Raw genomic sequence first — 23,783 nt, 5'->3', positions numbered from 1 at the left:
ACCTGGCAGAATATCGATGTCGAGCGATTATCGATAGTATCGACTGCCGTGCCATTTGTGTGCCACCTCTAGAGTGCTGGTGTTAAATTAAAAAAACGAAAACAAATCGGAAAAGACGGAAGTGAGTGCTTTCTGCTGACGCCGGTGCTGTGCTGAAATCGCCTCGCCAAAATAGCCACAGTCCTCGAGTGAGATACCGATAGCAGAGCGCAGCAGCGAAGCGGAGAGTGGTGAAAACCCCAGGGCAAACATGGCACTGAAGAAAGTGAAGGGTAACTTTTTCGAGCGTATGTTTGATAAAAACCTCACCGACTTGGTGCGCGGCATTCGGAACAACAAGGATAATGAGGTAAGCGAGAGTCCTGGCCGCGCTTCTCCGACCCCCATACCCCCACCCCCCAAGCGCCACACCCCCCGCCCCCCTCGCAGGGCGACCGCCCGCAACCGCCACGCCCCCCGTGCGCTCCAGCTGTGGGTCCAATTAGAACTCGCTAATTGGCTGACAAATTTCGTTTGCATTAAGGGAATCTTATTAGAGTTTGGTGTGCGTGTGCATCTGTGTGCGTGTGTGTGTGTGGGCGAAAGCGGCAGTGGGTGTGCGTGCGTGTGTGTGGGTCGGCATCTGCCAACAATGCAAAAAGGAGGAGCAGGAAAAGCTGGAAGAGAGCCACGCGGAGTTCTCCCCTCGCACCCACGCACCCGCCCACCTAATTAGCCAGTGCCTCTATCAAATGTTTACCCATGTAAATTCCCAGCTGATTGCCTTTTCTGCGGTCCTTATCAGCATGTTCTGCAGGATCGCCTAACGGCACTGCCTCTCTCCGGCACACTGGGAGAAATTGCCTAGGTATTTGTATTTCGCAAAAATACCAGCAAATACCATATCAATTCAATCGCAATATTTCGGTTTAAAGAGCAATTTCCTAATCAAATTTATATGCTGGAAAAAGCATGTTTTATTAAATGATGATAATGAAAATGTTGAACTCAAAAATAAATAAATGTTACTGCCTGTAATTTCTGAAATTCGACAAGCCACTTTTAAGAAAATACCAGCAAATACATTAATAATCATTCAATCAAAAGAGCTTTTTGGCTTAACAATAAATTAGAATTTATCTTTTATATTTTACTCACATATGTTAATAAATATGCTGATTTTAAGTAACCACTAAAAGAAAAGAAATTTTTTTAATTATAATAAAATTGTAGGTTCAGAGCCACAACTTGTAAAAAACATTTCCATATTTTCTTAATAAAACAAATATTAGTGAATAATATATTTATAACTATTTAATATTATTGAGTAATATACTTGTTCGTATCATAAATATATTTAGTTTATCATGACCATTTTTTTAAAATAATTTATTTAAAGGTCAACATATTTATTTAACCACAACATAAAATAAATGTTTCTTATGTGTTTTAAAATATTGAATATATTGTATTATTATTTAACATATGTTTAGTATATTTTGAACACTGTTTTTTTATGATTTTCCCATTTAAATGTCATATTTAACTGCCTATTTTTCTCTGTGTGCTCTTCTTAACGCTGATTTTCAGCTGTATTTAAATTAATAGCAGGCCTTTTATGCGGTCATCCATCCTATTGAATGCGAATTGGCGAAATATCAGCAGGGAATCTACATCATTAATACGAGCCACTCATCGAGACCCCAAATATATGTCCTACAACAGAGTGTTCTATCCATTTAAATAAAATGTATTGATAAATTAAGCTTTTGCCAAGTCAACATCACTATTACTTTGCTGGCAAGTGTGTGATTCGGAATTCGTATTTACTTTGCTTCGCTTCTGTGGCCCTGTGTGTATGCAGGGGTATAAAACTCATAGCCCCTCGACGATTCTCAGATATGTTTGTTGTTCTATGATGTGCTGCCACTGCACATTTCGCCATTCCACTTGGCGGACCCCACTATACGTAAACAATTTGATTGAAATCAACTTTCTCCGCAGGCCAAATACATATCGACGTGCATCGAGGAGATCAAGCAGGAGCTGCGACAGGACAATATCAGTGTCAAGTGCAATGCGGTGGCCAAGTTGACCTACGTAAGTGTGTCTACTTAAGCTAGATTCCGACCTGGAAGCCTCGAGATATCACTCAGATTGAAAAGAATTCCAACATTTATAACAACTGAAATGCCAGGCATTTAATGTCTTTAAAAAATAAGTTAGGAAAATATTTTAAATAATTGGTTTCATTAAAGTTAACTCTAAAGAGCATTAGAATTTCCTATTTGATAGATCTCCATGTTCAGATAGGTTGGAATCCTTAAAATATAAAGCAAGATATAGGAAGAATGGATTTTCTAAAAATAAGTTAATAATATATGTTAAATAAGTATTTTAACTAAAATAAAAATCTCAAGCATAAATTATTAATATTAATTAGAATTAGTTAGATTAAAGTTAACTCTCAAGAACATTAGAATTTCTAATTTGATATATAGCAACGTTCAGATTGGTTGGAATCCTTAAGATATAAAGCAAGATATTGAAAGCAATAAAGCGATTTCATACTTTGTTTTCCTTTTGAATTATAGTATTCGAAATGTCTTTAGAAATATTTTATAAAATATGTCGAATGATTGGTGTAATTGTTCATTGTTCAAGAACATCAATTTTTAACCTAATAAATTGCACTGTATTAATACAATGATTTCCAATAAGTTTGCCATTAAATGTTATTTAGGTCGAGAAGTCTTTGGGAAAGATTTAGAGAACATGTTGATTAATTACTTGAATATATTTGAAAAAGTTAAGAGGTCAAGAGAATCACGATATCCCCTTTGATAGCTTATACTATCCCCAAATTGGAGCATCTTTCGAAAATCAGAACGCCTTTTCACACCCTGAAATCAGCTTAAGTAACCATTAAGCCGACCCAAGACTTTTCCAATTCAAATTCCCTTGAAGACGACGGCTTAGCGTTAGACTAAGAAGTGCAGATGCAGCGTGCATGCCCCGGAATCTGCTGGCGGCCATTCAAAGTCGGCGAAGTGCCTGGCTGCACTTGATGCAAATTGCCTGGGGGAATGGGGGTCCTTGCAGGCAAGTGTGACAATACAGAGCATACAAAAACGGCAACAGCCGTGGGAAACAAGGGGAGCAACAACACGGCCCACCGCCTCCACGGTGGCCAGCTAACAAGCGATCCGAAAGATGGCTTCAACAACATATAGTTAGGTGACACAGTCGAGGGGAAAATAGTAGCACAGCGGGCAGGAAAATGTATTTTTTGTATTAAAAAAATATAGTTTCAGACTCTTTCTACTTATGTGGCAACCAGTTGGGTTTATTGGCTAAAAACTACTTTAAGTTTTCCAATTTTATCATTTATCATTTTTTAAATTTTGGTATATAATATTTATATACCAAATAATACTATAATATACCAAATGTATCTAAAAGTCGGGTCAGGAATATGTGGTAAAAACTTGAACGATGTAGGCTTACTTTTTTTTGGCTCTGCTTTGATTTTTGAAATTTTAGTGAAAGCTATTTATATACATGTATTTTTTTTTAATACTGAAAAATACTATAAAATACTTAGTGTATCTAAAAGGCGATCTAGGAACATGTGGTATATTCTTGAATGCTGTAGGCTTACTATTTAGGGCTCTTCTTTAAGTATTCAAGTCGTAGCATTTTCCTAATTTAAGTTTTAAAATTTTTATTAATATTCTATTGAATACTATAATATACCAAGGGTATCTCAAAGGCGGGCCAAGCCAATATTTTGCCCTCGGGCGTTGGGTGGGAAAATGGGATGCAGCTTAAGCAGATTTCAATGCTAACGAGTCCTTGGGCCTATCCTGCACACAGGCGCAGATGAGGAGAGCCCCCTGCCACTTGGCACCCCAATTCGTTTGCACAAAATCAGCACAAAATGTTAATATTTATTGATTCGATTTCCGTGCCGACAGATACAAATGCTGGGCTACGACATCTCCTGGGCGGGCTTCAACATCATCGAGGTGATGAGCTCATCCAGGTTCACCTGCAAGCGAATCGGCTACCTGGCGGCCAGTCAATGCTTCCACCCGGATAGTGAGGTATTAAATATTATGTATAACATATTAAAATATTTTAAGAATACAAAGATGCAATGATAACTAAATATATATATATTTTCTATTAAAGCTGCTCATGCTGACCACCAACATGATACGCAAGGATCTCAACTCACAGAATCAATACGATGCCGGCGTGGCGCTGAGTGGCCTGAGCTGCTTCATATCACCCGACCTGTCCCGCGATTTGGCCAATGATATTATGACACTGGTACTGCGGCATTCCCAACATTTTAATTAAGTTTCTTACAACCTTGCCTCTCGCCCAGATGAGCTCAACAAAACCGTATCTGCGCATGAAAGCCGTCCTTATGATGTATAAAGTATTTTTACGCTATCCCGAGGCACTGAGGCCTGCATTTCCCAAACTCAAGGAGAAGCTGGAGGATCCAGACCCAGGTTCAACCCTAGATTACATAATATTCCAAAGCTCTTTGGAGGGGAATGTCACCTTAGGCCTTTCTAACCCGGTTTCTTACTCTCCCTAGGTGTTCAATCAGCTGCCGTGAATGTTATTTGCGAACTAGCGCGTAAGAATCCAAAAAACTACCTGCCCCTGGCGCCCATCTTCTTCAAGCTGATGACCACCTCGACCAACAACTGGATGCTGATCAAGATCATCAAGCTGGTGAGTGCTGCTCCACCCCACTGGCCACCCGAGATTCACAATGATTACGTTTATCCTCTTGAGTTCCTCTTTTAAGTGTGTATCTTTTCGTTTTCGTTTGTCCCCACGGACAAACGTCGATATTTCGTTTCTGCCGTATATGTATTATAAACATACGTATACCTTATACTTTATATACGACAATGAATTCTTGTCTAACCAAAAAGTTAATTAACACTACAACTACTCCTCCCCCTCTCCTCCCTCTGCTCCCGCTCCAAAAAAAAAAAAAAACAAACAAACCACTCCAAAAAAAATCTAATACTAATGAAAACCGAATGAAATGCCAAATAAAAATCGAATGAATTTTAGTTCGCGAGCCTCACGACAATTGAACCGGCGCTGGGACGCAAATTGACTCAGCCCCTAATTGAAATTATTTCCAGGTTTTTATCGGCGCGCTTTTCTTAAATCAGTCAATCGAAAACTCCAATCCAGAAACTTATTTAAAAACCAGCACGCGCTTTGATTTTACTCTAAAGCATTTTACTATTTACATTTTAGTTATTGAACAACCCTTTATGTTTCGTTGGAGTATATACTTTGGTATCCTAATCGTTTAAATGGAAGCAAACACACAGATATTGTATACCTTAGTGTTTATTTTCCAGTCTCATTTGATATATTCGAGGCAAAGCTGTAAGAGGTAACACTACCTTTTAGGGCTGCGCCAGGATCTACATCACATTACCAACCACCACACCTCCAAAACACATGAGCGTCGTAATTGAATATTGTAATTGTATTGAAATTACCCAACAAATTGACTTTGCAATTTCAATGACACACAACTTTATACACCCATGTTGATGCACATGATGTTTCATATCCTGTCGAATGCATAGAGCTTATAGATTGGTTGATTTTTCACTGGACTCAGGAATTCGCGTTTTTAAATTTTAGCCCTCAAACTTGTTTCTAACTAACCCAAAATACAGCAAGTAAATTTTAAAATAAAATAAATTGAATAATAAAATTGTTAAATTAATAACATTTTGGTTGCTTTTGTATTGGACTCAAGAATTCGCGTTTTTAAACTTAAAAAATTGTTATTAAATCCTTTAATGTGTATTTCATGTTCTAACATGAAATCAGAAATTGAAATAATTTCGTTTTAATAGTTCGAATTTTTTATCTTTGACTTACTACAAAATACTTACTTTCACAGTACTTTAAAACATATCAAAATCTTTATCAATAAGCTTTAGTCCATTCACTGTCACCACCCCAATTCACCACGTCGTACTCCTTTGGCTTTTTTGTGTTGAAAAACTGCTTAATTCGCTTGATTTAATAATGAAAACGTAAACTCTAAGCCATAAAATGTATACCAAACAAACAAAAATAAGAAAGCAAACACCCAAGACTCTCAGATACTCCAATTATATAGACATATCACCATGAGATCCGATCCGGAAGGAAATGGACCACACCATGAGTCAAAAACGAAGAACTCACAGCCAGTTTAATAGGAAGAGAAATGTTCTGTAATGTTTTTATTTTACTTTATGATTTATTCTACTATTTTATTTTATTTTAGTTTTTTAGCTCTAGTTTTAGTTGTGGATAAGGACGTTGATGATTTCGATTGTATGTAAATTATAATTTCTGCTTGTTTCTTTTTCTCTTTGCATTTGCAGTTTGGCGCTTTAACCCCCTTAGAACCCCGGCTAGGAAAGAAATTAATAGAACCACTCACAAATCTAATTCATAGGCAAGTCTTGAATCATTGCAAAAAAAAAACAGAGAAATTAAGTGAACCTAAAATAAGTTTCCCCGAAAGTGTGTGGAAAACGATTGCAACAAAGCAAGGCGAAGGCAAAGAATCGAAATCGAAACGAGGCCGATTAAAGGCCGACTACTATCGATCGATTGATAATTGAAGCTGCTCGATGATTGTGCGACTTAATATCAAACATATATTAGTTTTTATGATTTTATTGTATAAATCTTCTAGCTTCTTATGTCCGTTATCTATCTCGCTCTCTCTCAACCTATGACTGTTGCCCTCCATTTTATTTTAAACGTTTGCTTATCGATAATTTGCTTATCGAGCACATTCATTGAGAACCAAAACGTAAAACCAGTAAATCGAAAAAAGCTGAACTAAAAATCGAGCCGTTGCAGTTGTTGTTGTTGCTGTTGTTGGTTTTTCTTTTTTGGTTGCCTTTAATGCGTTTGCTTCGCAATCTTGTGTTACTCTATGTTGTCTATCGCTATAATCGCTAGTTGTTATCGCTGCCACTAACTGCTATCGATATTGCTGCTGTTGTTGTTGCCGTTGTTGTTGCCATTGCCATTTGCTATTGTTGTAGTGCAATGTTTGTCGCTTAACCGCTGATTACTCTTAATACAAGTTCCTTTTTTCTTAAACTAATACAAACCACAAAAAATGAAAACCAACCAACCGAACCACCAACAAAAACCAAATCAAAACGAACCAAAAACCAAACCCAACTCACCAACAGCACCTCGGCGATGAGTCTCCTGTACGAGTGCATCAACACGGTGATCGCGGTGCTCATCAGCATCAGCAGCGGCATGCCCAACCACAGTGCCTCCATCCAGCTCTGCGTGCAGAAGCTGCGCATCCTCATCGAGGACTCGGACCAGAACCGTGAGTAGCCTCGTTTCGTAGTTTTCTTTAAATATAGAATAGAAATATACAAGAAGATTGGTCTCAAGAATTCGCGTTAATAATGTTGCGCATAAAAGCTGTTCTTCGGTATATCTGGAAAGTCCCTCAACCAAAATATGCAATCTAAATAATAAAATGAATTTTAAATATATTTTCTTAGCTCTTAAACAGTTTGGTTTATTCTTTTATGGGACTCAAGAATTCGCATTTTTTTCAATTTAACTATAAAAGTTGTTTTCGAGTATGTCTGGAAAGTCCCTTATCCAAAATTTGCCATCTAAATATTAAACTTAATTTTGAAATTTATTTTTTTAACTCTGTAGCAGTTTGATGATTTTTTAGTTTGACTCAAGAATTCGCGTTTTTACAATTTATATATAAAAGTTGTTTTCGAGTATGTCTGGAAAGTCCCTCATCAAAAATTTGCCATTTAAATATAAGAATTATTTTATTTGTACCTCTAAAATTGGTATGTCTTTGTATTGGACTTTCTTACTATAAAATATGTTTTTCAGTGTATGCGTAACTTAAAAATCAGTAAAATATGTATAACTAAGAATTTTATAAGGCAGAATCTAAAGAATACGCGCTTTAATTAGAAAATTGTTTAATTTTATGTATAAAATAAGTATATTTTCCCACTTTCAGTGAAATATCTTGGACTGTTGGCCATGTCGAAGATCCTGAAGACGCACCCGAAGAGCGTGCAGGCGCACAAGGACCTCATCCTCGCCTGCCTGGACGACAAGGACGAATCGATCCGCCTGCGCGCCCTGGACCTGCTCTACGGCATGGTCTCGAAGAAGAACCTCATGGAGATCGTGAAGCGCCTGCTGGGCCACATGGAGCGGGCGGAGGGATCCGCCTACCGGGACGAACTGCTCTACAAGGTGATCGAGATTTGCGCCCAGAGTTCCTACCTGTATGTGACCAACTTCGAGTGGTACCTCACCGTGCTCGTGGAGCTCATCCAGCTGGAGGCGGGCTCGCGCCACGGCCGCCTGATAGCTGAGCAACTGCTGGACGTGGCCATCCGCGTGCCGGTGGTGCGCCAGTTCGCCGTTAACGAGATGACCAACCTGCTGGACACGTTCACCGTCTCGGCGCAAAGTAACTCTATGTACGAGGTGCTCTACGCCGCCGCCTGGATCGTTGGCGAGTTCGCCGGCGAGCTGGAGGATGCGGAGAAGACGCTCAACATCCTGCTGCGTCCCAGGCAACTGCCCGGTCACATCCAGGGTGTCTATGTGCAGAATGTGATCAAGCTGTTCGCCCGACTGGCCACCACGTGCTTGGAGCTTCAGGATCTGCCGGGATTAGTAAGAGTAAGCGCTCCCCTTGGATCATGTCCAATGAATCCTCTTATTTATGGTTGTTTTGCTATCCCCTAAAGCTCTGCGACCATGTGCTGGATAAGCTGCAGCACTTTATTGGCTCCAACGACATTGAGGTGCAGGAGCGGGCCAATTCCGCTTGCATGCTGATCGAGATGCTGCGCCATCAACTGACCACGACAGACGATGCCCTGGCCATGGATACTGCGACGACGGAGGGCGGCATTCCGCCACTGGCCATTGAGATTGTCCAGGAGATGACCCTGCTGTTCGCTGGCGAGCTGATACCGGTGGCGCCCAAGGCGCAACGCAAGGTGCCGCTGCCGGATGGCCTCGATCTGGACGAGTGGATCAACGCACCGCCGCCGGAGGATGCGGCGAGCAGTTCGTCGTCGGAGCATGACAAGGATGAGCTCTTTGTAAGCGCCTCGCAAGGCGGCACGGGCGTTGATGGTGGCGGTGGTGCTGGAGGCGGTGGCGGCGGCAAGCGGCGACAGAGTCTGGAGCTGACGCCCGAGCAACTGGAGCGCCAGCGGATGGCACGGCTCATCGAGCAGTCGAACAATCCGCACTACCTCAAGTCCACGCCTGCGACGAGTGGTGGCTCGGCGAATGCCGATCAGTATGACAACATCGATGACATACCCATCACGGAGCTGCCGCTGGACATGGAGGGTGTGGCCGCTTTGCGCGTGGGCAGTGAGTTGTCTCCCTGGAGTTATTTTTATTTTTTACTTAATTTTACCTTTCCGCAGTTGTCAAGCGCTCGGATAAGTACCTGCAGGAGCAACAGGCGGCGGCACAGGGCGGCAAAGATGGCAAGAAAAAGCATAAAAAGGGCAAGAAGAGCAAAAAGGCCAAGAACAAAGTGGCGTACAACAGCAGCTCCGAGTCGGAGGGAGGTCAGTCTGGATCAGCCACTCCTTGGGTATCCCCCCTAACTTGTCTCCCTTTTTTTTTTAGAGCCCAAACCCTTGCACATTGTGAACACCACGCTGGACATGCCCGAGGGCGTGTCCCTGTCGGACAGCGAGGACAAGGATGGCAAATACGATCCCAATGATCCGCATCGAGCGCTGGACATTGAACTGGACATGTAAGTGTTGGCAGAAATGACATGTCTAGATCATGGGCTAAAATATCCCATAATTCCTTCACAGCACGGACTTCGAGGCGCCGGCGGTGAGGTCCTCGTCCAAGAAGTCTGCGGCGGGCAATGAGAATCTCAATGTGGCGGCGCAGTTGGCCGGCGGCAGCAGTAGCACCTCCAAGAAGGATCGGAAAAAGGACAAGGATAAGGACAAGGAGAGGAAGGCCAAGCGGGTGCACCGGGAGGGCAAGCGGGAACGCAAGGAGCAGGCCGCCCAGCCTGTGATTGATCTCATCGATGCCGACACGCCCACGCCCAGTCCCAGCCACACTTCCGCCCCCAGCAACAGCAACGAGAACAACAACACGTCGAGCCTCCTTCCAGATGCCGCCGCCAGGCATCACAAAAAGAAGAAGAACAAGGAGAAGTCGAGGGAAGTGGGGCAGGAAGATGCCTCGACCGCCGTCGCTGGCATCATCAGTGTGGCGGAGCAGCCGGTGGAGGAGCAGGTGGCGTCCAAGGCGCACAAGAAGAAGCATAAAAAGGAGAAGTCGCAGCGCAAGGAGAAGAAGGCTTCCGCATTCGTTTCGGCCAGCGAGTACGAACAGCCACTGGGAATCTCAACGCCCAGCAAAGAGATTTTTTAATTGCTAAGCTCCAAGTTCCACTATTATAATTATTATTAATACGTTTGTGAAAGCCTCTTTTTTTTGTGTGTCGATTTATTAGGCGTTTATTAAAAGAAAAACAAGGAGTGGCGAAGCTAGCTTCAGACTTTCCATCTTCATTAAATTGAAACAATTGCCTCCTGACAAAACTAAAACTAAACAAATTATCGCTGCGATATAAAAACAAAACCAACATTGAACAAATTTAAATGCTAAAAAGAAACTAAAACTAAAATCCACATAAACCGTATATATACATAATTATTATACAAAATATATATAGAAGAGTAATTTTAAATTGTAAATGCCGCCAGTCTGCCAATTGCGGCTTAAAAGAAGCAACAACAGATGGATGGGAAAATCACTATATGAAACTATAAATCATAAATCGATGCAGATCGACTCTTGTGTACTATCTATTTTTGATGAATTTGTAGCCTAGAGCATGCGATTCCACTTAACACACACACTCCCACAAGACACAGACAATTATATACCTAGTTATATAATATGGAATTTTATAACGAATCCCACACAGCATAGGAACTGCATGGATTGTAAGAAACAAAGGCGAGAGCAAATGATTTATGTATACATGTGAACCATATAAATCAAATATAAAGTACTGCTATACCATAATTACTAACTAAAACTGAGACAGAAACGGAACGGAACAGAAGCTAAGTGAAATTATACATAATACATGCTATATTATATACAGAAAACACCCACACACAACCACATACAAATATGTAAACGTTAAATAAATGAAAAGTTGGAAATTCATTGGTCGTTACTATTGGGTTGGAACAGTTTCTTAAAAAGTTTCCAATATACGGATTAAAAAGGTTCGATTCCTAGTTATAAGCTTATTTTTCTTGTCTGGTAACCCTAATCCTGGTTTAATGCTTATTTTTCGTATCTGGTAACCCAAGTCCTTTAGGAACAATATTTCAAATATTTCATTTCATATTTTTTAAATCATAATTTTATGTATTAAATAAAAAATTGGAATGAAATAGTAATAAAAATTAAACAAAATGAAAAAAGGAATAAGCAATGTGTAAATAGCAAATTTCAAAGTATTGGTTTTTTAAATATGTTGGTTTGTTTTTCAGGATTGTTTTTCAAAAATAACAAATTTTATGAGAGAAGACTTATTTATATTTCAAAAGCATTTTCAGTTCGACTGTTTTGCAGTCCAATAATGCTTTTAATTTCATTAGTACACTTTTAGATTATAAATAATGTTTGGAAATTGTTTCAATTTAATAGAAACCCATAAGAACACATTGATTTCCAGTACAAACAAAAAATTGGGATATTTATACAAATTAATCACCTTTAACTTATTTGAATGAGACCCCTTTTGGGCTTTAAATTTATAACATTTATAGAAATAAGAAAATATCAATTTCGAACAGGAACAAGAACTATGATGATTTCAAATCGGGAGCCCACTCACTTCAGCTCGTATTTCCCCAGATCGGCATCCCTGCCCTGCATCAAGTAGGTGTTGATGGCAATCTGGCTGAGCACCTGGACACCGCACTGGTGCAGATGGGCCATGTCCCGGGGCGCGAGCGGCGCCTTCTTCATGTCCACAAAGCAATGGGTGGCAGTGGAGGCCACCGGATCGGAGGCGAATGGCGATGTTGGCTCCAGGATGCAGGCTCCGCCGGCACGCAGCACATTCCTGATGGGCGCCCCGCTGCGCTCGTGCATGCTGAGGATCACCCGGTGATCGGAGAAGGCCCCTCCGCCAGAAGCAGCCAGCTCCGTGCGCCAGCGATGCACTGCGGCCGCAATGGGTTCCTCCTCCGGCGCCAGCGTGGGCAAATTGATGGCCTTCGGATTGCCCCACTCGTACAGGGTCTCGTCCAGGAAGTAACCTCGCGCGTGACACTGCTCGATGTACTGCATGTTGAGGATCCATTTGCCCGCTGCAATGCAGGCCAGCATCTTCTCGCCGCGATTCGGACGCTCGCACAGCAAATGGGTGCAGGCCTCGTCGTAGTTCACCAGGTTCTCGCACAGCTTGCCGCCCAGCTGGGTGATCCGCTCGATCAGCTCCGCTCGCTTCTCGCCATCGTCGCCGCACGAAATGCTGAAGCAGGGGGTGCCCCTGTACTGCATCCTAGGTGATCCGCCCGAGGATCGCCGCTTGGCCGCATTGAACTCGGCCGGATCGCGCCAGTCCACCATGTCCTCGGTGCCTAGGGCGAAGCCCTCGGATTCAAAGGGCTGCACGTACTGCACCTCGCTCTCGGGGCACTCCATGTCGCTGTCGTGGCTGCGCTTCAGGCTGTTGCGCCGCGACTCGCAGTTCTTCAGGTAGTCCGTGATCTGCTTGACATCCGGCGCGATCACGGGTGCCGCCGACTCCTCGAAGCTAATCTTGTCGAAGTTGATGGTGCTCTGGGCCTCCTCGCTCATGGTCGGGCCGTCGGATCGTCGCGGAGCAGATGCCGTGGCCTCCGAGGGACTCTGCGTGTTGGGCACAAAGGGGGACTGGCTTCTGGCTCGTGGTGAGCCCATGGACACCCGGAGAGGCGTCTTCTTGCCACCCACGGACAGCTTGGGTGTTTTCGGGGATCTATCGAAGTTCAGCTTGGTGGCCTGAGTTCTAATTGGCGGCTTCTTCTTCTGCGTACTTGGTGGTTCCCGCTGCGCCCGCTCCTCCTCCTGCCTTGGAGCATCCTCGTACTCGATGCCCAGCGTTTCACAGGTGATGCGCATCACCCGCTGCCTGATCACGGCCAGCGGTGTGTCCGGCTTGATTTTTTGTGTGGGCAGGCGCCAGCGCCGCTCGAAGTCATCCGCCATCCGCTGCTGGAACTCTGGAGTGAGACAGAAATCCGGAATCCCCGGGGCTGGCCGCGGATGCTTGCGACTGATGGGCGTGCAGGCCTGCCGACGAATGCGCTCCAGCTCGGGCGTTTGGTTCTCCTGCATCTCGCGGATGATCTCGCGCACACAATCCTTGCCCTCGTCCGTGTCTAGGCGCTGGACGAACTGCTCGAGGAAGTCTAGGTTGTACTTCTGGGCACCCACCTGGCTGAGTGGCGTGCACGGCGAATCCGGCGACGATGTGGAGCTGCTGTTGCGATGACGAGCGCTGCCACCCGGAATTCCTGCCAGCTCGGAGACCCTTCTGTTGCGCAGGGGCGTTAGATCTGGAGCTGCTGCCTGGGGATTGACGGCGGCAACGGGTGTGACAGCCGCCGCCGGTTGATTTTCCTCCTCCTCCATTGTGACATCTGGTGGCGCCACCAGGGTGCTCTCCGTCTGCCGCCTCGGCGTTCGGGTATTGCTCTCCCGCAGTCGCGGCGATATGGGGAAATCCTCCGGACTCTTGCCCACCAGGTGGCCCACGTAGGGCAGCTTCTGGCCCGTCCGGGCGCACTGCACCAGCCACTCGGATGTGACCACGGGATAGTTCCATTTAATGGCTCCCTCGTACTTGGAGCCCTCGGCACTGGGACACACCAGCAGGGGCTTCTCCTTCTTGATGAACGTCTTATTGACGGAGGCGCCCAACAGCTCCGCTGCTGCGTTGATGAAATCCCGCTCCAATCCCGCATAGATCGAGACCACAATGGTCATTCCCTTGAGCGGCTGACGCAGAGCAGTGGCCGGGATGGGCTTGTGGTAGTATTCCAGGGGCAGCAGCTGGTTCTTCTTCATGCAACTCTCGAGATACAGCTCGGTGACCACCTGGCGTGCCCGGACGGGCAGCTCCTTGACGTCGAAGGCGACCTCGAAGCTGACAATGGCGAAGTCCACCTCGTCCGCAAAGTTCGAGGGCACCAAGAGGCCCTGGGCAGTCTCGCACTCGGTGAGCATTTGGTTGAAGAACTCCGCGTTGAAGCACTCCTTGTGCACATAGACGGAGTGGCCCGAAAAGTAGTCCAGCTTGTCGAAGTCAATGGACAGTGTGCTGGCACTGAGGTCGGGCAACGGCAGGGCAACGGCGGCGGCAGGATTGGGCTGGGCCACCATCGAGTTACGCAGGCGTATATCCATTTGCGTGGAACTGGCCGCCGGCTGGAGCAGACTGACGTCCGCCGGCGGCAGCTGCGCCACCGCCCCTTGATCCTGTGAGTACTGATCCAGCAGCGTGTGGTCCGGCTCCTCCTGCTCCGGCTGCTGTTCGGGATCGGGCTCCTGATCGAAGAGCTTCTTCTTGATGGGCAGCGTCGGCTGCTTGAAGCTGTGGTTCATGGAGCGCAGGGTCCGCTTGCTGGCCGGCGAGGCCACGTCGGGCTCACGGTTCTGTGGCAGCGACACTCGATGCACCAGCTCACTGACCAGGCGACCGGCTCGAATGCTCTCCAGCAGCCAGTCCAGACGCACCACATGAACCGAGCCCATGAGACCGTCGCGCTGCCACTGCCGGTACTCGGCGTCATCCAGCTGGCCAACAATGATGTGCGAGATGCCCTCGTTGGCCTCATCGTAGCGGGTGGCTCCACCCGTGTTCAGCACCCTGTTGAGCTTCTCGCGCTCCTCCGGGCGGAAGCCACTCAAGTACACACAGCAGCCGTCCAGAAAGGCACCCGCCTTCTTCGCCTGCCGCGGACAAATCTCGGCCAGCACCTGCTGATAGTTGCGGCCGCTGCTTGCGGTGGTGGCCTGCTTGAGCAGATCCTTGGCGGGCGAGCTGCTGCCCACACTGCTGACGGACTCGTTGACGGTGGTCAGATCGCTGCACATGCGCCGCGAGTTGGAGACGAAGCTAATCCGCGATAGATCCGAGAGTTGGGTGAGGTCTGCGCCTGGCGCCGCAGTTGAACGATTGCTCTTGGTGGGCGTGGAGGACTTCTTGCCTGCCTTTACCTCGTAGTCCTTGGTGGGCAGGGCATAGCCGCGACTGGAACTATCGAAGATCCATTCCGGCAGCAGGACGTCCTTCTTGTAGCGTATGGCCGCCTTGTACTTATCGGTGTCCGTCTTCGATTGCTCGGTGATGACGATGTCCACCACCTGGGAGCGGAAGGCGCGATGGTAGATGCCGCCGTTCTCGTTGACCAGCCGCATCACCTGATCCTTGCGCGCCACATCCAGGCCGCTGCACGTGATGTTGGCCCCAAAGAAGATGGGCAGCCGGTACTTGTCGAAGTCGGGATCCGTGGCACTGATGCCCTCGCGCTGGCTGCGGCGACTCTGGTCCCAGATGTACTTCACCCAGTCGACGTGCATCACGGGCACCCCGTTCAGTGTGGCCTGCTCGTACTTGCTGGACTTGATGGTGTTCGAGATGAGGTGGGTGGTGCGGTGGCCGAAGCTCTGGAAGTAGGTGCCGCCCATCCAGTGGATGAGCCGGCTCAGTTCCTCCTTCTTGGCGGGCGTTATGCCCGTGGCCGAGACCTGCAGGTCCCGCATGGCCGTGGTGTAGATGGCCTTGCTGCCCTCGGGAATGGGCTCGTTGCGCCGCAGGCATGTGAGCAGGCAGGGTGGCCCCAGGATCAGGGCGCGCGTCTGCTGCAGCTGCTCGAAGAAGTCGCCCTCGAACTGGGCCAGCACGAAGACGTCCTTTTTGGTCAGGTTGCCGGCGGCTATCAGGGGATAGCCCTCGCTGGGCTTTATCTGCCGGATCTGGGTCTCGGCCAGCTGCTGGCCCAGCAGCTCCAGCGACGCCTCAAACTGCTCCAGAGTGTCCGCCTCCTGGGCGGCCGTGGCCCCGGCACCGGCCCCTCCGCCGTCGCCAGCCGGCTTCAGGTTGTTCACGAAGTACGCGCAGATGGACTCGTCCATGCTCATGCTCATGGTGGCGTGTGTGCGTGCGAATTGCTCCGTGATTTGCTGCGAATTGCCGTGTTTTCGCTTTTCTCTTTGCCTACGCTGTTTTGGCGCCGTTTGTTGTTGCTTTGAATTCGTTGGCAACGCTGGCGTCCAGTTCGTTGGCAACGCGGGCCCGGAGCTGTCTGGCAACGCCGGCTGCGAGTGGCTGGTACCTAGGTACATTTTGGCTAATTAATTTATTTATATTTAGGTATATATTTTTTAGTACAACATATAAATATTTATTAAACGTATATCAACCAACTTAATAGCTTTAATACGTGGAGTATAACGAGAAATTATTGATTTAATTTAAAAAAAAAAAACAATACAAATATGAGTATAGAAAGGGACTGAAATACAAATTCGCATTTTTATTACACATTATTTGATTTATTTTATTATTAAGTTCAATAAGTAATTAATATTTTCTGGTAGGAAAAAAATTCTCTAAAATGTTGTAAAATATTTAGCTTTTGGCATAGTATTGGTGTGACTTTGTTAATTATGTATAAACTTGATAATAAAAACAACTAGATTTTTGGCAATCAGCATATCCTTGAGATTACCAATAACGAAATCCTTGTAAATTGCACACGTCGCAAGTGTACATTTAATTTTAAAACAGATTTTCAACGGGGCAGTAATCCCAAAATAAAAAAATATATATTTTTTTTAATTTGCCAGAGGCACCTTTTCAATGAATCTAAAAATGCATTCCCACAGTTTCGGGGACGACAACAACAAGTCATTTATGTTGTGCTCTAAACCAGAATAGTTCTTTCAATAAAATATTTTTTCATTTAGAAAGTAAAAAAGACATAAAATTATTTTTAAAAATAAATGAATTCTAACAGCTTTTTCTACCGTTCAAATCATCGATAACTGGCAGAGGGAATCGCTGGCGAGAACTCACTATCGAAACACCCGATAGCATTTGCAATCGATGGCTTGGCAGCTCCGAAAGAAAGGAGGAAAATAGAGGAACAGAAGAGAAAGGAAATCAGAACAATAAGCCAGAGCAGCGAACCAGGAGCCAGGAGCTACATCGGCTAGGATCGGACATCGGGACGAAGCGACACCCCTACCAAATGGGCAACCTGGTGAGCAGGCAGAACGCGGCGGTGGAGGAGGCGGACCCCAGCACAAACAATGCCTACAAGTACCCCCCGAGGATGGGCAACTTCTTCGGCACCCACTTCATCATGGGCGGCGAGCGCTTCGACACGCCCCAACCGGAGTCGTACTTGTTCGGCGAGAACGCGGATCTGAATTTCCTGGGCAACAGGCCAACGGCCTTCCCCTATCCGCCACCGCAGGCCAACGAGCCGACCAAGACCCTGAAGAGTCTGGTCAACATCCGCAAGGAGTCGGTGCGTTTCGTGAAGACGCTGAACGACAAGAAGATGGGCGGCGTTGTGCTGGACAAGCCCAAGCCCATGAAGGACATCGACCGGGATCTGGATCTGGAGAAGGAGAAGTCCAACGTGACCATCGAGGATGTGGACGGCAATGTGCTCTGTTCGATGGGCCTGGGTGGCGGGGATGCGGACTTGACTCCACCACCGCCACCCTGCTCCTACAACATCGAGTTCACCTTCGACTCGGACGCCAAGTGCGCCATTACCATCTACTACTTCTGCTCGGAGGACGTGAGTCCCAGTGGCGTGACACTGGTGCCGCGCGAGGGCCTCACCTCGGAGACCTACCACTACGAGAAGGGCATCAATCAGTGCTTCTCGCAGCCGGGCCACGTCTTCAATCCGCAGCAGATGCCCGAGGATGAGCTGGGCTACAGCCCCGGGCGCGAGCAGTATCCGGTGGCCATTCACTGTGTGGTGGAGGAGGGCAGCGACGAGTGCCGCCAGTCGCACACCACCATCTGTGTGATCGACCATCATCCGGAGAACGGCAGCTATGTGCTGCGAGCCCTTAAACAGAAGATCTTCGTGGATGGCCTGTGCTACCTGCTGCAGGAGATCTACGGCATCGAGAACAAGGCGGTGAACAAGACGTCGCTGGACGAGGAGATCGACGATCATGGCAGCGAGTGCGTCATCTGCATGAGCGAGACCAGGGACACGCTGATCCTGCCCTGCCGCCACCTCTGTTTGTGCAATTCGTGTGCGGACTCGCTGCGCTACCAGGCCAACAACTGCCCCATTTGCCGAGCACCCTTCCGCGCGTTGCTTCAGATCCGAGCTGTCCAGAAGGGCATTAGCACGCATGTGCTGCACCAGAATACGCCCACGTCGACGGCAGGAGAGCCGGCGCCGGTGGACGTGCCGCCGGGCTATATTCCAGTCTCGCTGATCGAGGCGCTCAACGGACCCCCGCAGTATGTGGCCAGGGCCAGGTGAGTTCTTGGGCTTCCTCGGGTCAAACCGAATACTTACCTGGCTAACTCCCCTTCAGGACCAGCGAACACGACATCACAGACTCCGCTGCCACAGTGGCCGCTTCGACAATGACCAGCGCCGACATCAAGGCCACTTCGCCCATCAAGTCCAGCAGCCAGCGACGCCCGAAGATCAAGAAGAACGCCTCGACATGCACATCGACCAGTGAAGTGGGCACCATTACCAACCAGTCTGGCGGCGGCAACGGCAATGGCAACGGCTCATCCACACATTCCGTGGAGATCGAAAGCGATCCGAAGAAGTCCAGCACGGCCACCTGTACTTCGCCCACTTTGGGGGCATCCACTTCGCCTGAGCCGAAGCAGGACAAGCTGCAGATCGTCAACGAACGCAAGTATCCCAGATCCACGGCTGGATCCGGTGGCGATGGCTCTGCGGGCACCGATGACGACGAGGACAGTGAGAACGAGAAGCTGTCGCCGCTTCTATCGCCCGGCAGCAAGAGCAAGAACGTCTCTAGCAAATCCCTGAAGCAGGTGGTGGCCTGCCTGGAGGCAGACGATGTGGATAAGAGTGGCGGTGCCGGTGGCGATGGGCCGACCGAGGAGTCCAGCCTCAAGAAGGGCTCATCGCTAAAGCGCACCAAGCCGAGACCAGAACTTAGCGGAGGCGGAACACCTTCGCCCACCGAGGCCACGGCCGAGGATTCGGACTACTACACGCCGGAAGATACTCAGAACTCGATATTGAGCCCCCTGTGTCCCACGGAGCGGGCCAAGAGCGGTGATCCCCTGGGCGCCGGCAACTGCGTCAATGGCGGCCTGGGCGTGGGCAGGAGCGCCGGCTCAGTAGGCGCATCAGCTGGTGTGGGACCCGTCGTCGTGGGCTTCAGCAGTGCGGTGAAGAAGAACCTGCACAAAAAGTCCACCTCGGTGGGCAACATGGTGGGATCGGGTTCGGTGGCTACGGTTGTGGATTTGAAGTCCAACAACGTAAGCTCCCTCCCAGGTATGTAGATAGTCTGTTTAATGTTGGAACTTGACCGAAGACAAACTGTTTTGCCCTCCTCCAGACATGCTGGACAGCCCGATCAGCGGGAACTCGGCCTCGACGCGCAGCTCCAGTGACAGCTACTCCTCCAGCTCGTCCACCAAGCAGCTGCTCAGCTCCAATCCAACCACCACGGCCGCCAACATCATTGTGGATGACAAGACGGCTCTGCAGAATGCCGTCAACGTTTAGAGCCGGTTCCAGTTGTATTTCGCGGAATTCTTGCGTTTCGTTTGCTCGTTTTAGCCTTGCGTTTACTCTATTTATTCGTAGTCACCTAGACTTAGTTAAATCATTGCTGCTTCCCCGCCCGCAAGAACAAACGTGGTAGTTGGTGAAGAGGAGGAGGGCCAGAAGGAGGATCAGGAGGGTGATCAGGAGGATGATCAGGAGGATGATCAGGAGGATGATCAGGAGGATGATCAGGAGGATGATCAAGAGGATGATCAGGAAGGTGACCAGGAGAAGGGCCAGGAGGATATCCAGGAGAATTATTAGGAGGCGGCGGAGGAGGAGGAGGCGGCGGAGGAGGAGGAGGATGGTTACAAGGATAATCAGAAGAAGGAAGGCCACCAGGACACAACACTTAACCAGTATACAGTATACACACACCACACACGTCCCGCATGCATGTGTACGTAGTTTAATCTAGCATAATGGCTTGGGTATATAACAAATAAACTAAATCAAATAAACCAGGGCGCCTAGGGCGCTGCATTCCAAAATATATGTAAATCCAACTCCAGTGCTAAAATCAATGGGCGGTGTGGAATAATCTAATAATATTTTATATATGTAATTATTTATTAAAGATTATTTGTGATTTTTATTATTTTATTTATTTCAATTGCTTCTGTCAAACGCCTAACTATTAGAAAACGTTGCATGCTTTTAATTTATTAAATTTTTTTATTATTTTTTTCATACAATTTATGAAAAAGTAATTGGGAATTTCTTTTTTAAGGCTAATAACTCTATTTTTGTGTAAATTCGTGTAAGGCAAGCGCCTCACTATAAAAAAAGACAATTTTAAATGATGACATGTTAACAAATAAATGCTAAAGTAAAATTATTTAAAATTTGTAGTTAGCGTATGTAATAATAAATATATTTTTGCTTGAATTTAAATAAATGCTATAATTTTAATAAAATAAATACAATTTGTTGTATTTTTTATTTTTTACTTGCAAAAAGCGTTAAACTTTCTACTTTCGAAAACAGACGATATCCCACTATCGATCACCACGACCAGCAGCTATCGATTGCCCGAAGCTCGGCGCTGCCATCACTAGAGGTCACTCTTGGAATTGGTTTTGTTTACCTTTCGCCCAGTTTAAACTTTTCGGTGGTTTTCGAGCGGTCAAGTGGCTGAGGAGTCGCGGCGTGAATTGTGCAAGGAGCGAGTTCGAGGGACGCCAGTGGGTTTTGCCGGAGGTACGTAGGCGGGCCCGCCCCGCGTCCTGCCAACGGGGTGCTCCCACCTGCGGGGGCCCCCGATTGCCGGACATGTGCGTAATTGATTTTTCGGTCGGCGGTCAAGCATTACTTATTTACCAAACTTTGGCCCGCTCCCTCGCCGCAATCACACGCTGTTTGCACATTTTTTCTTCGGTTTTATTGCAAATCTCAATAGAAAAACTTCCAGCGAAAAAAAAACAACACACGCACACTAGGACTTTCAACATTGTTGTGGGGATTAACTGTAGGTACAGAGATCGAGATTACATATATGCAGGCGTATGGAGAGGGTCTAGGGCACTATCAAGTATTTGGATAATTTTGCTAATCTTTTCCTTGTCGTCTTTTGCGTAACAAAGATCAAAGATGGGGGAGGGGAGATTTAATTCGACTAGAATTTGGAACGAAAGCTGTGGGGCTCCTTTACGGATCTGCCGGATCAGTCGGAGAGCACCGGGCAGCCCCACTACTTGGGCGCTCCGTTGGACAGAGTGCGGGACTTGCGCTTCTTCAGCTTGGTCTTCACCTTGCGCACCAGATTCACGGTGTCCAGGGAGATGCCAGTCGCGGACTTGTTGGCCTGGACGTTGCCACTGCTGCGCTGATACTGCATCTGCAGGCCGGAGGAGGATCCCAGGGCGCCCGTGCTGCTCTTGGCCTGCAGTCCGGCCGCATTCCTCATGCGCCGCGAGCTGCCACCGCCTGGCATATTGGCCGGCTGCTGGACGGCCGTGATCACCAGGCCGCCGGTCTTGAATTTGTTGGGTGCTCGTCCTCCGCCGCCACCGTGGCCCTGCATGTGGCCCATCACGCCGGCGGAGTGCATGCGAGCGGCCACGGATCCGGAACCGCCGCCACCCTGGCCCTTGAACATCATGCGCTGGTGCTGCTGCTGGTGCATGTACTGCTGCTGCTGCACCTGCTGCATCGCAGAGCCTCCGGCGCTGTTGCGACTCCTGGCAAAGCGCGTGACCAGCTGCGTGGTCTCCGCTATCTTCATCATGCTGCTGGACTTGCGCTTCACCTTCCCGCCCGATTCGGCTGCCACCAGATTCTGGATGGCCTTGGCCTGACTCGTGCCCGCCGACTTCCTAGCCAGGTGCATGGGCTTGAAGGCTTGCTGCTCTCGGTCACGATCGCGATCCCTCGGATGCAGCGTCTGCTGATGCGGATCCTCCACCTTCAGCAAGCGCTGCGCCTGCTGCGGCTGGGAGCGCTTGTGCTCCTCCTGTTGCTGCCACAGCAGAAGCTTCTGGGAACACGCACTGCCGGAGGAGAGGACGTTAGAAATATTGGATTCCAGTGAGGCTAAACACCTACTTGAACAGATCCACTTGCTCCAGTTTCCTGGGCTTGCGTGGTGCGCCCATAAAGGCGGGTGGCACGCCCATGTTTATGCCGCCTGAGACAGCTGTCGGTGGCTCCCTGCCACTAGAAGTGAACATGGTGCGGTTCTGGCCACCACCAGCTCCTCCTCCACCGCCACCACCACCGCCTGCGCTGCGTATGGCCGTCGTGGTGTTGGCCATTTGGGATCCTGCTATCGAGTGACCCTTGTACCAGGCCAGAGGACGCCCGTCTGCATCACCGTGCGCTCCCGTCCAGACTTTCTTCTTCAGCGAGAGCTTGAGCTGCAGGTCATCGGCCGTTGGCACATTGCCCTGCCTTTGGGGTATGAAATTGCTTGGAACGCCACTCCTAAAAACAAAAGACAGACCACTTTCAATGGCAGTTCATCTGCTGAAGAATTCGCAACGGAAAAGTACACACCTTCTGGCTGGCGGCTTGGTCATCGCCTTCATCGCTGGCTTGGATTCGCCCATGTAGAAGTTGGCCGCCTTGCCCTGACCACCGCCACTCCCACTGGGTATCTCCTGCTGATCGAGGTTGTGCCACGAGTAGGTGCGCCTGGCGGATGTGCCAGCTCCGCCCGCCTGTCGTTGCATCATGCCGATGTGGTGGCCACCCGTGTCCAGTTCGGGGGCAGTGCGTGGAGTCAGCTTGTAGACATCCAGCTTCTTGCCACCGCCCGGAGTGCCGCTCTTCGAGGGCGTGGTCACGATCAGTTCTGGCGGCATGTGGGCCGCCTTCGGTTTCTGGACCACCGTGTCGCCAATCTCCTCGATGTACCGCCTCTGCAGATCGCTCTGGAGCAGCGTGTGCCGGAGCGGAGCCACTGCCCCGTAGCCATTTTGTCCGGTCGTCGGCGAGTGCTCCTCGTCGTCAGTGGAGAAGTGCAGGTCCGAGCCGGGATCAGTGGTGGGCAGGTCCAGGGTGGTGCGCACCACCTCGCCGCGCTTCTTCGGCGGCTTGTTTCTCACCTTGGTGCGACGCGCCTGTGTGGACTGAACGGATTAGATGCGGGAGATTCGAGGCGAGATGGGAAATGATCAAGTTAGTTGTGCTGGCGTGCCAAGTGGTGCTGTGCGTCACAGTACGAGTGAAGAAACAATCTATGTGAGTGGCAATTTTTCGTTAGTAGCTCATAGATATTCCGAATAATTTGAAGGTGTCCAAAAGTATGCAGTGACTAATGTATCGTTTGGGATTTAAAATATTGTTGCATTCTTTCGGACACTCATTTCTTCCCATTTCTTTCATTTGTCAAAAGTGTTTTAATTCACTTGAAGG

At 48.0% G+C, this 23,783-nt stretch overlaps 5 protein-coding genes across 13 annotated transcripts in view; 3 read left to right on the top strand and 2 right to left on the bottom strand.

Annotated features, from left to right (window-relative positions):
• Positions 1 to 50: 50 nt before the first annotated feature.
• Positions 51 to 11,282, top strand: LOC108024009 (AP-3 complex subunit delta). 2 transcript variants are annotated; one of them, XM_017093754.3, is made up of 13 exons: positions 51 to 349; positions 1,984 to 2,079; positions 3,957 to 4,085; positions 4,174 to 4,314; positions 4,373 to 4,502; positions 4,592 to 4,731; positions 6,411 to 6,484; positions 7,239 to 7,387; positions 8,057 to 8,733; positions 8,802 to 9,441; positions 9,498 to 9,644; positions 9,706 to 9,838; positions 9,903 to 11,282. In XM_017093754.3, exons 1-13 carry the CDS (start codon positions 251 to 253, stop codon positions 10,477 to 10,479), a joined length of 3,132 nt encoding a protein of 1,043 aa, XP_016949243.1. In that variant the 5' UTR covers positions 51 to 250; the 3' UTR covers positions 10,480 to 11,282. The 2 variants fall into 2 exon arrangements, with proteins under 2 accessions (XP_016949243.1, XP_016949244.1); XM_017093755.3 differs by lacking the exon at positions 6,411 to 6,484 and adding an exon at positions 5,083 to 5,156.
• A 463-nt stretch (positions 11,283 to 11,745) lies between these two features.
• On the bottom strand, positions 11,746 to 16,356 carry LOC108024024 (DNA topoisomerase 2-binding protein 1). The gene has a single exon (XM_017093787.3). It carries the CDS (start codon positions 16,267 to 16,269, stop codon positions 11,962 to 11,964), a length of 4,308 nt encoding a protein of 1,435 aa, XP_016949276.1. The 5' UTR covers positions 16,270 to 16,356; the 3' UTR covers positions 11,746 to 11,961.
• An 859-nt stretch (positions 16,357 to 17,215) lies between these two features.
• On the top strand, positions 17,216 to 20,524 carry LOC108024040 (E3 ubiquitin-protein ligase MGRN1). Its single transcript, XM_017093814.3, has 3 exons — positions 17,216 to 18,640; positions 18,700 to 19,652; positions 19,717 to 20,524. Exons 1-3 carry the CDS (start codon positions 17,376 to 17,378, stop codon positions 19,884 to 19,886), a joined length of 2,388 nt encoding a protein of 795 aa, XP_016949303.1. The 5' UTR covers positions 17,216 to 17,375; the 3' UTR covers positions 19,887 to 20,524.
• Positions 20,525 to 20,971: 447 nt separating this feature from the next.
• The window catches only part of LOC108023964 (glutamine-dependent NAD(+) synthetase), a 39,746-nt gene continuing 36,934 nt past the window's right edge, over positions 20,972 to 23,783 (top strand). Inside the window, exon 1 of the mRNA XM_017093685.3 lies at positions 20,972 to 21,128. The gene's annotated coding sequence lies outside the window, so the exon portion shown is untranslated. The remainder of the gene's footprint in view (positions 21,129 to 23,783) is intronic.
• The window catches only part of LOC108023963 (cytosolic carboxypeptidase Nna1), a 29,776-nt gene continuing 27,352 nt past the window's right edge, over positions 21,360 to 23,783 (bottom strand). For 5 of the 8 annotated variants that reach the window (XM_017093679.3, XM_044093682.2, XM_050890511.1 and 2 more), the window contains exons 14-16: positions 22,923 to 23,497; positions 22,473 to 22,850; positions 21,360 to 22,417 (exon numbers count right to left, since the gene is read on the bottom strand). In XM_017093679.3, the coding sequence (XP_016949168.1) occupies positions 21,619 to 22,417; positions 22,473 to 22,850; positions 22,923 to 23,497 (1,752 nt within the window). In that variant the 3' untranslated portion in view covers positions 21,360 to 21,618. The remainder of the gene's footprint in view (positions 22,418 to 22,472; positions 22,851 to 22,922; positions 23,498 to 23,783) is intronic. The other 3 variants (XM_050890512.1, XM_050890514.1, XM_017093681.3) reach the window with 1 other exon arrangement.

Source organism: Drosophila biarmipes, chromosome X (genome assembly GCF_025231255.1).
Source record: "Drosophila biarmipes strain raj3 chromosome X, RU_DBia_V1.1, whole genome shotgun sequence".
In the NCBI taxonomy this organism is placed as follows: domain Eukaryota; kingdom Metazoa; phylum Arthropoda; class Insecta; order Diptera; family Drosophilidae; genus Drosophila; species Drosophila biarmipes.
The sequence above is the reverse complement of the archived record's forward strand: the minus strand, read 5'-3'. Positions and strand labels throughout refer to the sequence as shown.

What these genes read in the sequence shown, in the direction of transcription:
- LOC108024009 (XM_017093754.3), top strand. Translation starts at nt 251, where the DNA reads ATGGCACTGAAGAAAGTGAAGGGTAACTTTTTCGAGCGTATGTTTGAT. An exon ending in GCTGGAGGATCCAGACCCAG is followed by an intron (nt 4,503 to 4,591) that starts GTTCAACCCTAG and finishes TACTCTCCCTAG; the next exon opens with GTGTTCAATCAGCTGCCGTG. An exon ending in TGATCAAGATCATCAAGCTG is followed by an intron (nt 4,732 to 6,410) that starts GTGAGTGCTGCT and finishes TTGCATTTGCAG; the next exon opens with TTTGGCGCTTTAACCCCCTT.
- LOC108024024 (XM_017093787.3), bottom strand. Translation starts at nt 16,269, where the DNA reads ATGAGCATGAGCATGGACGAGTCCATCTGCGCGTACTTCGTGAACAAC.
- LOC108024040 (XM_017093814.3), top strand. Translation starts at nt 17,376, where the DNA reads ATGGGCAACCTGGTGAGCAGGCAGAACGCGGCGGTGGAGGAGGCGGAC. An exon ending in CAGTATGTGGCCAGGGCCAG is followed by an intron (nt 18,641 to 18,699) that starts GTGAGTTCTTGG and finishes ACTCCCCTTCAG; the next exon opens with GACCAGCGAACACGACATCA. An exon ending in CAACGTAAGCTCCCTCCCAG is followed by an intron (nt 19,653 to 19,716) that starts GTATGTAGATAG and finishes GCCCTCCTCCAG; the next exon opens with ACATGCTGGACAGCCCGATC.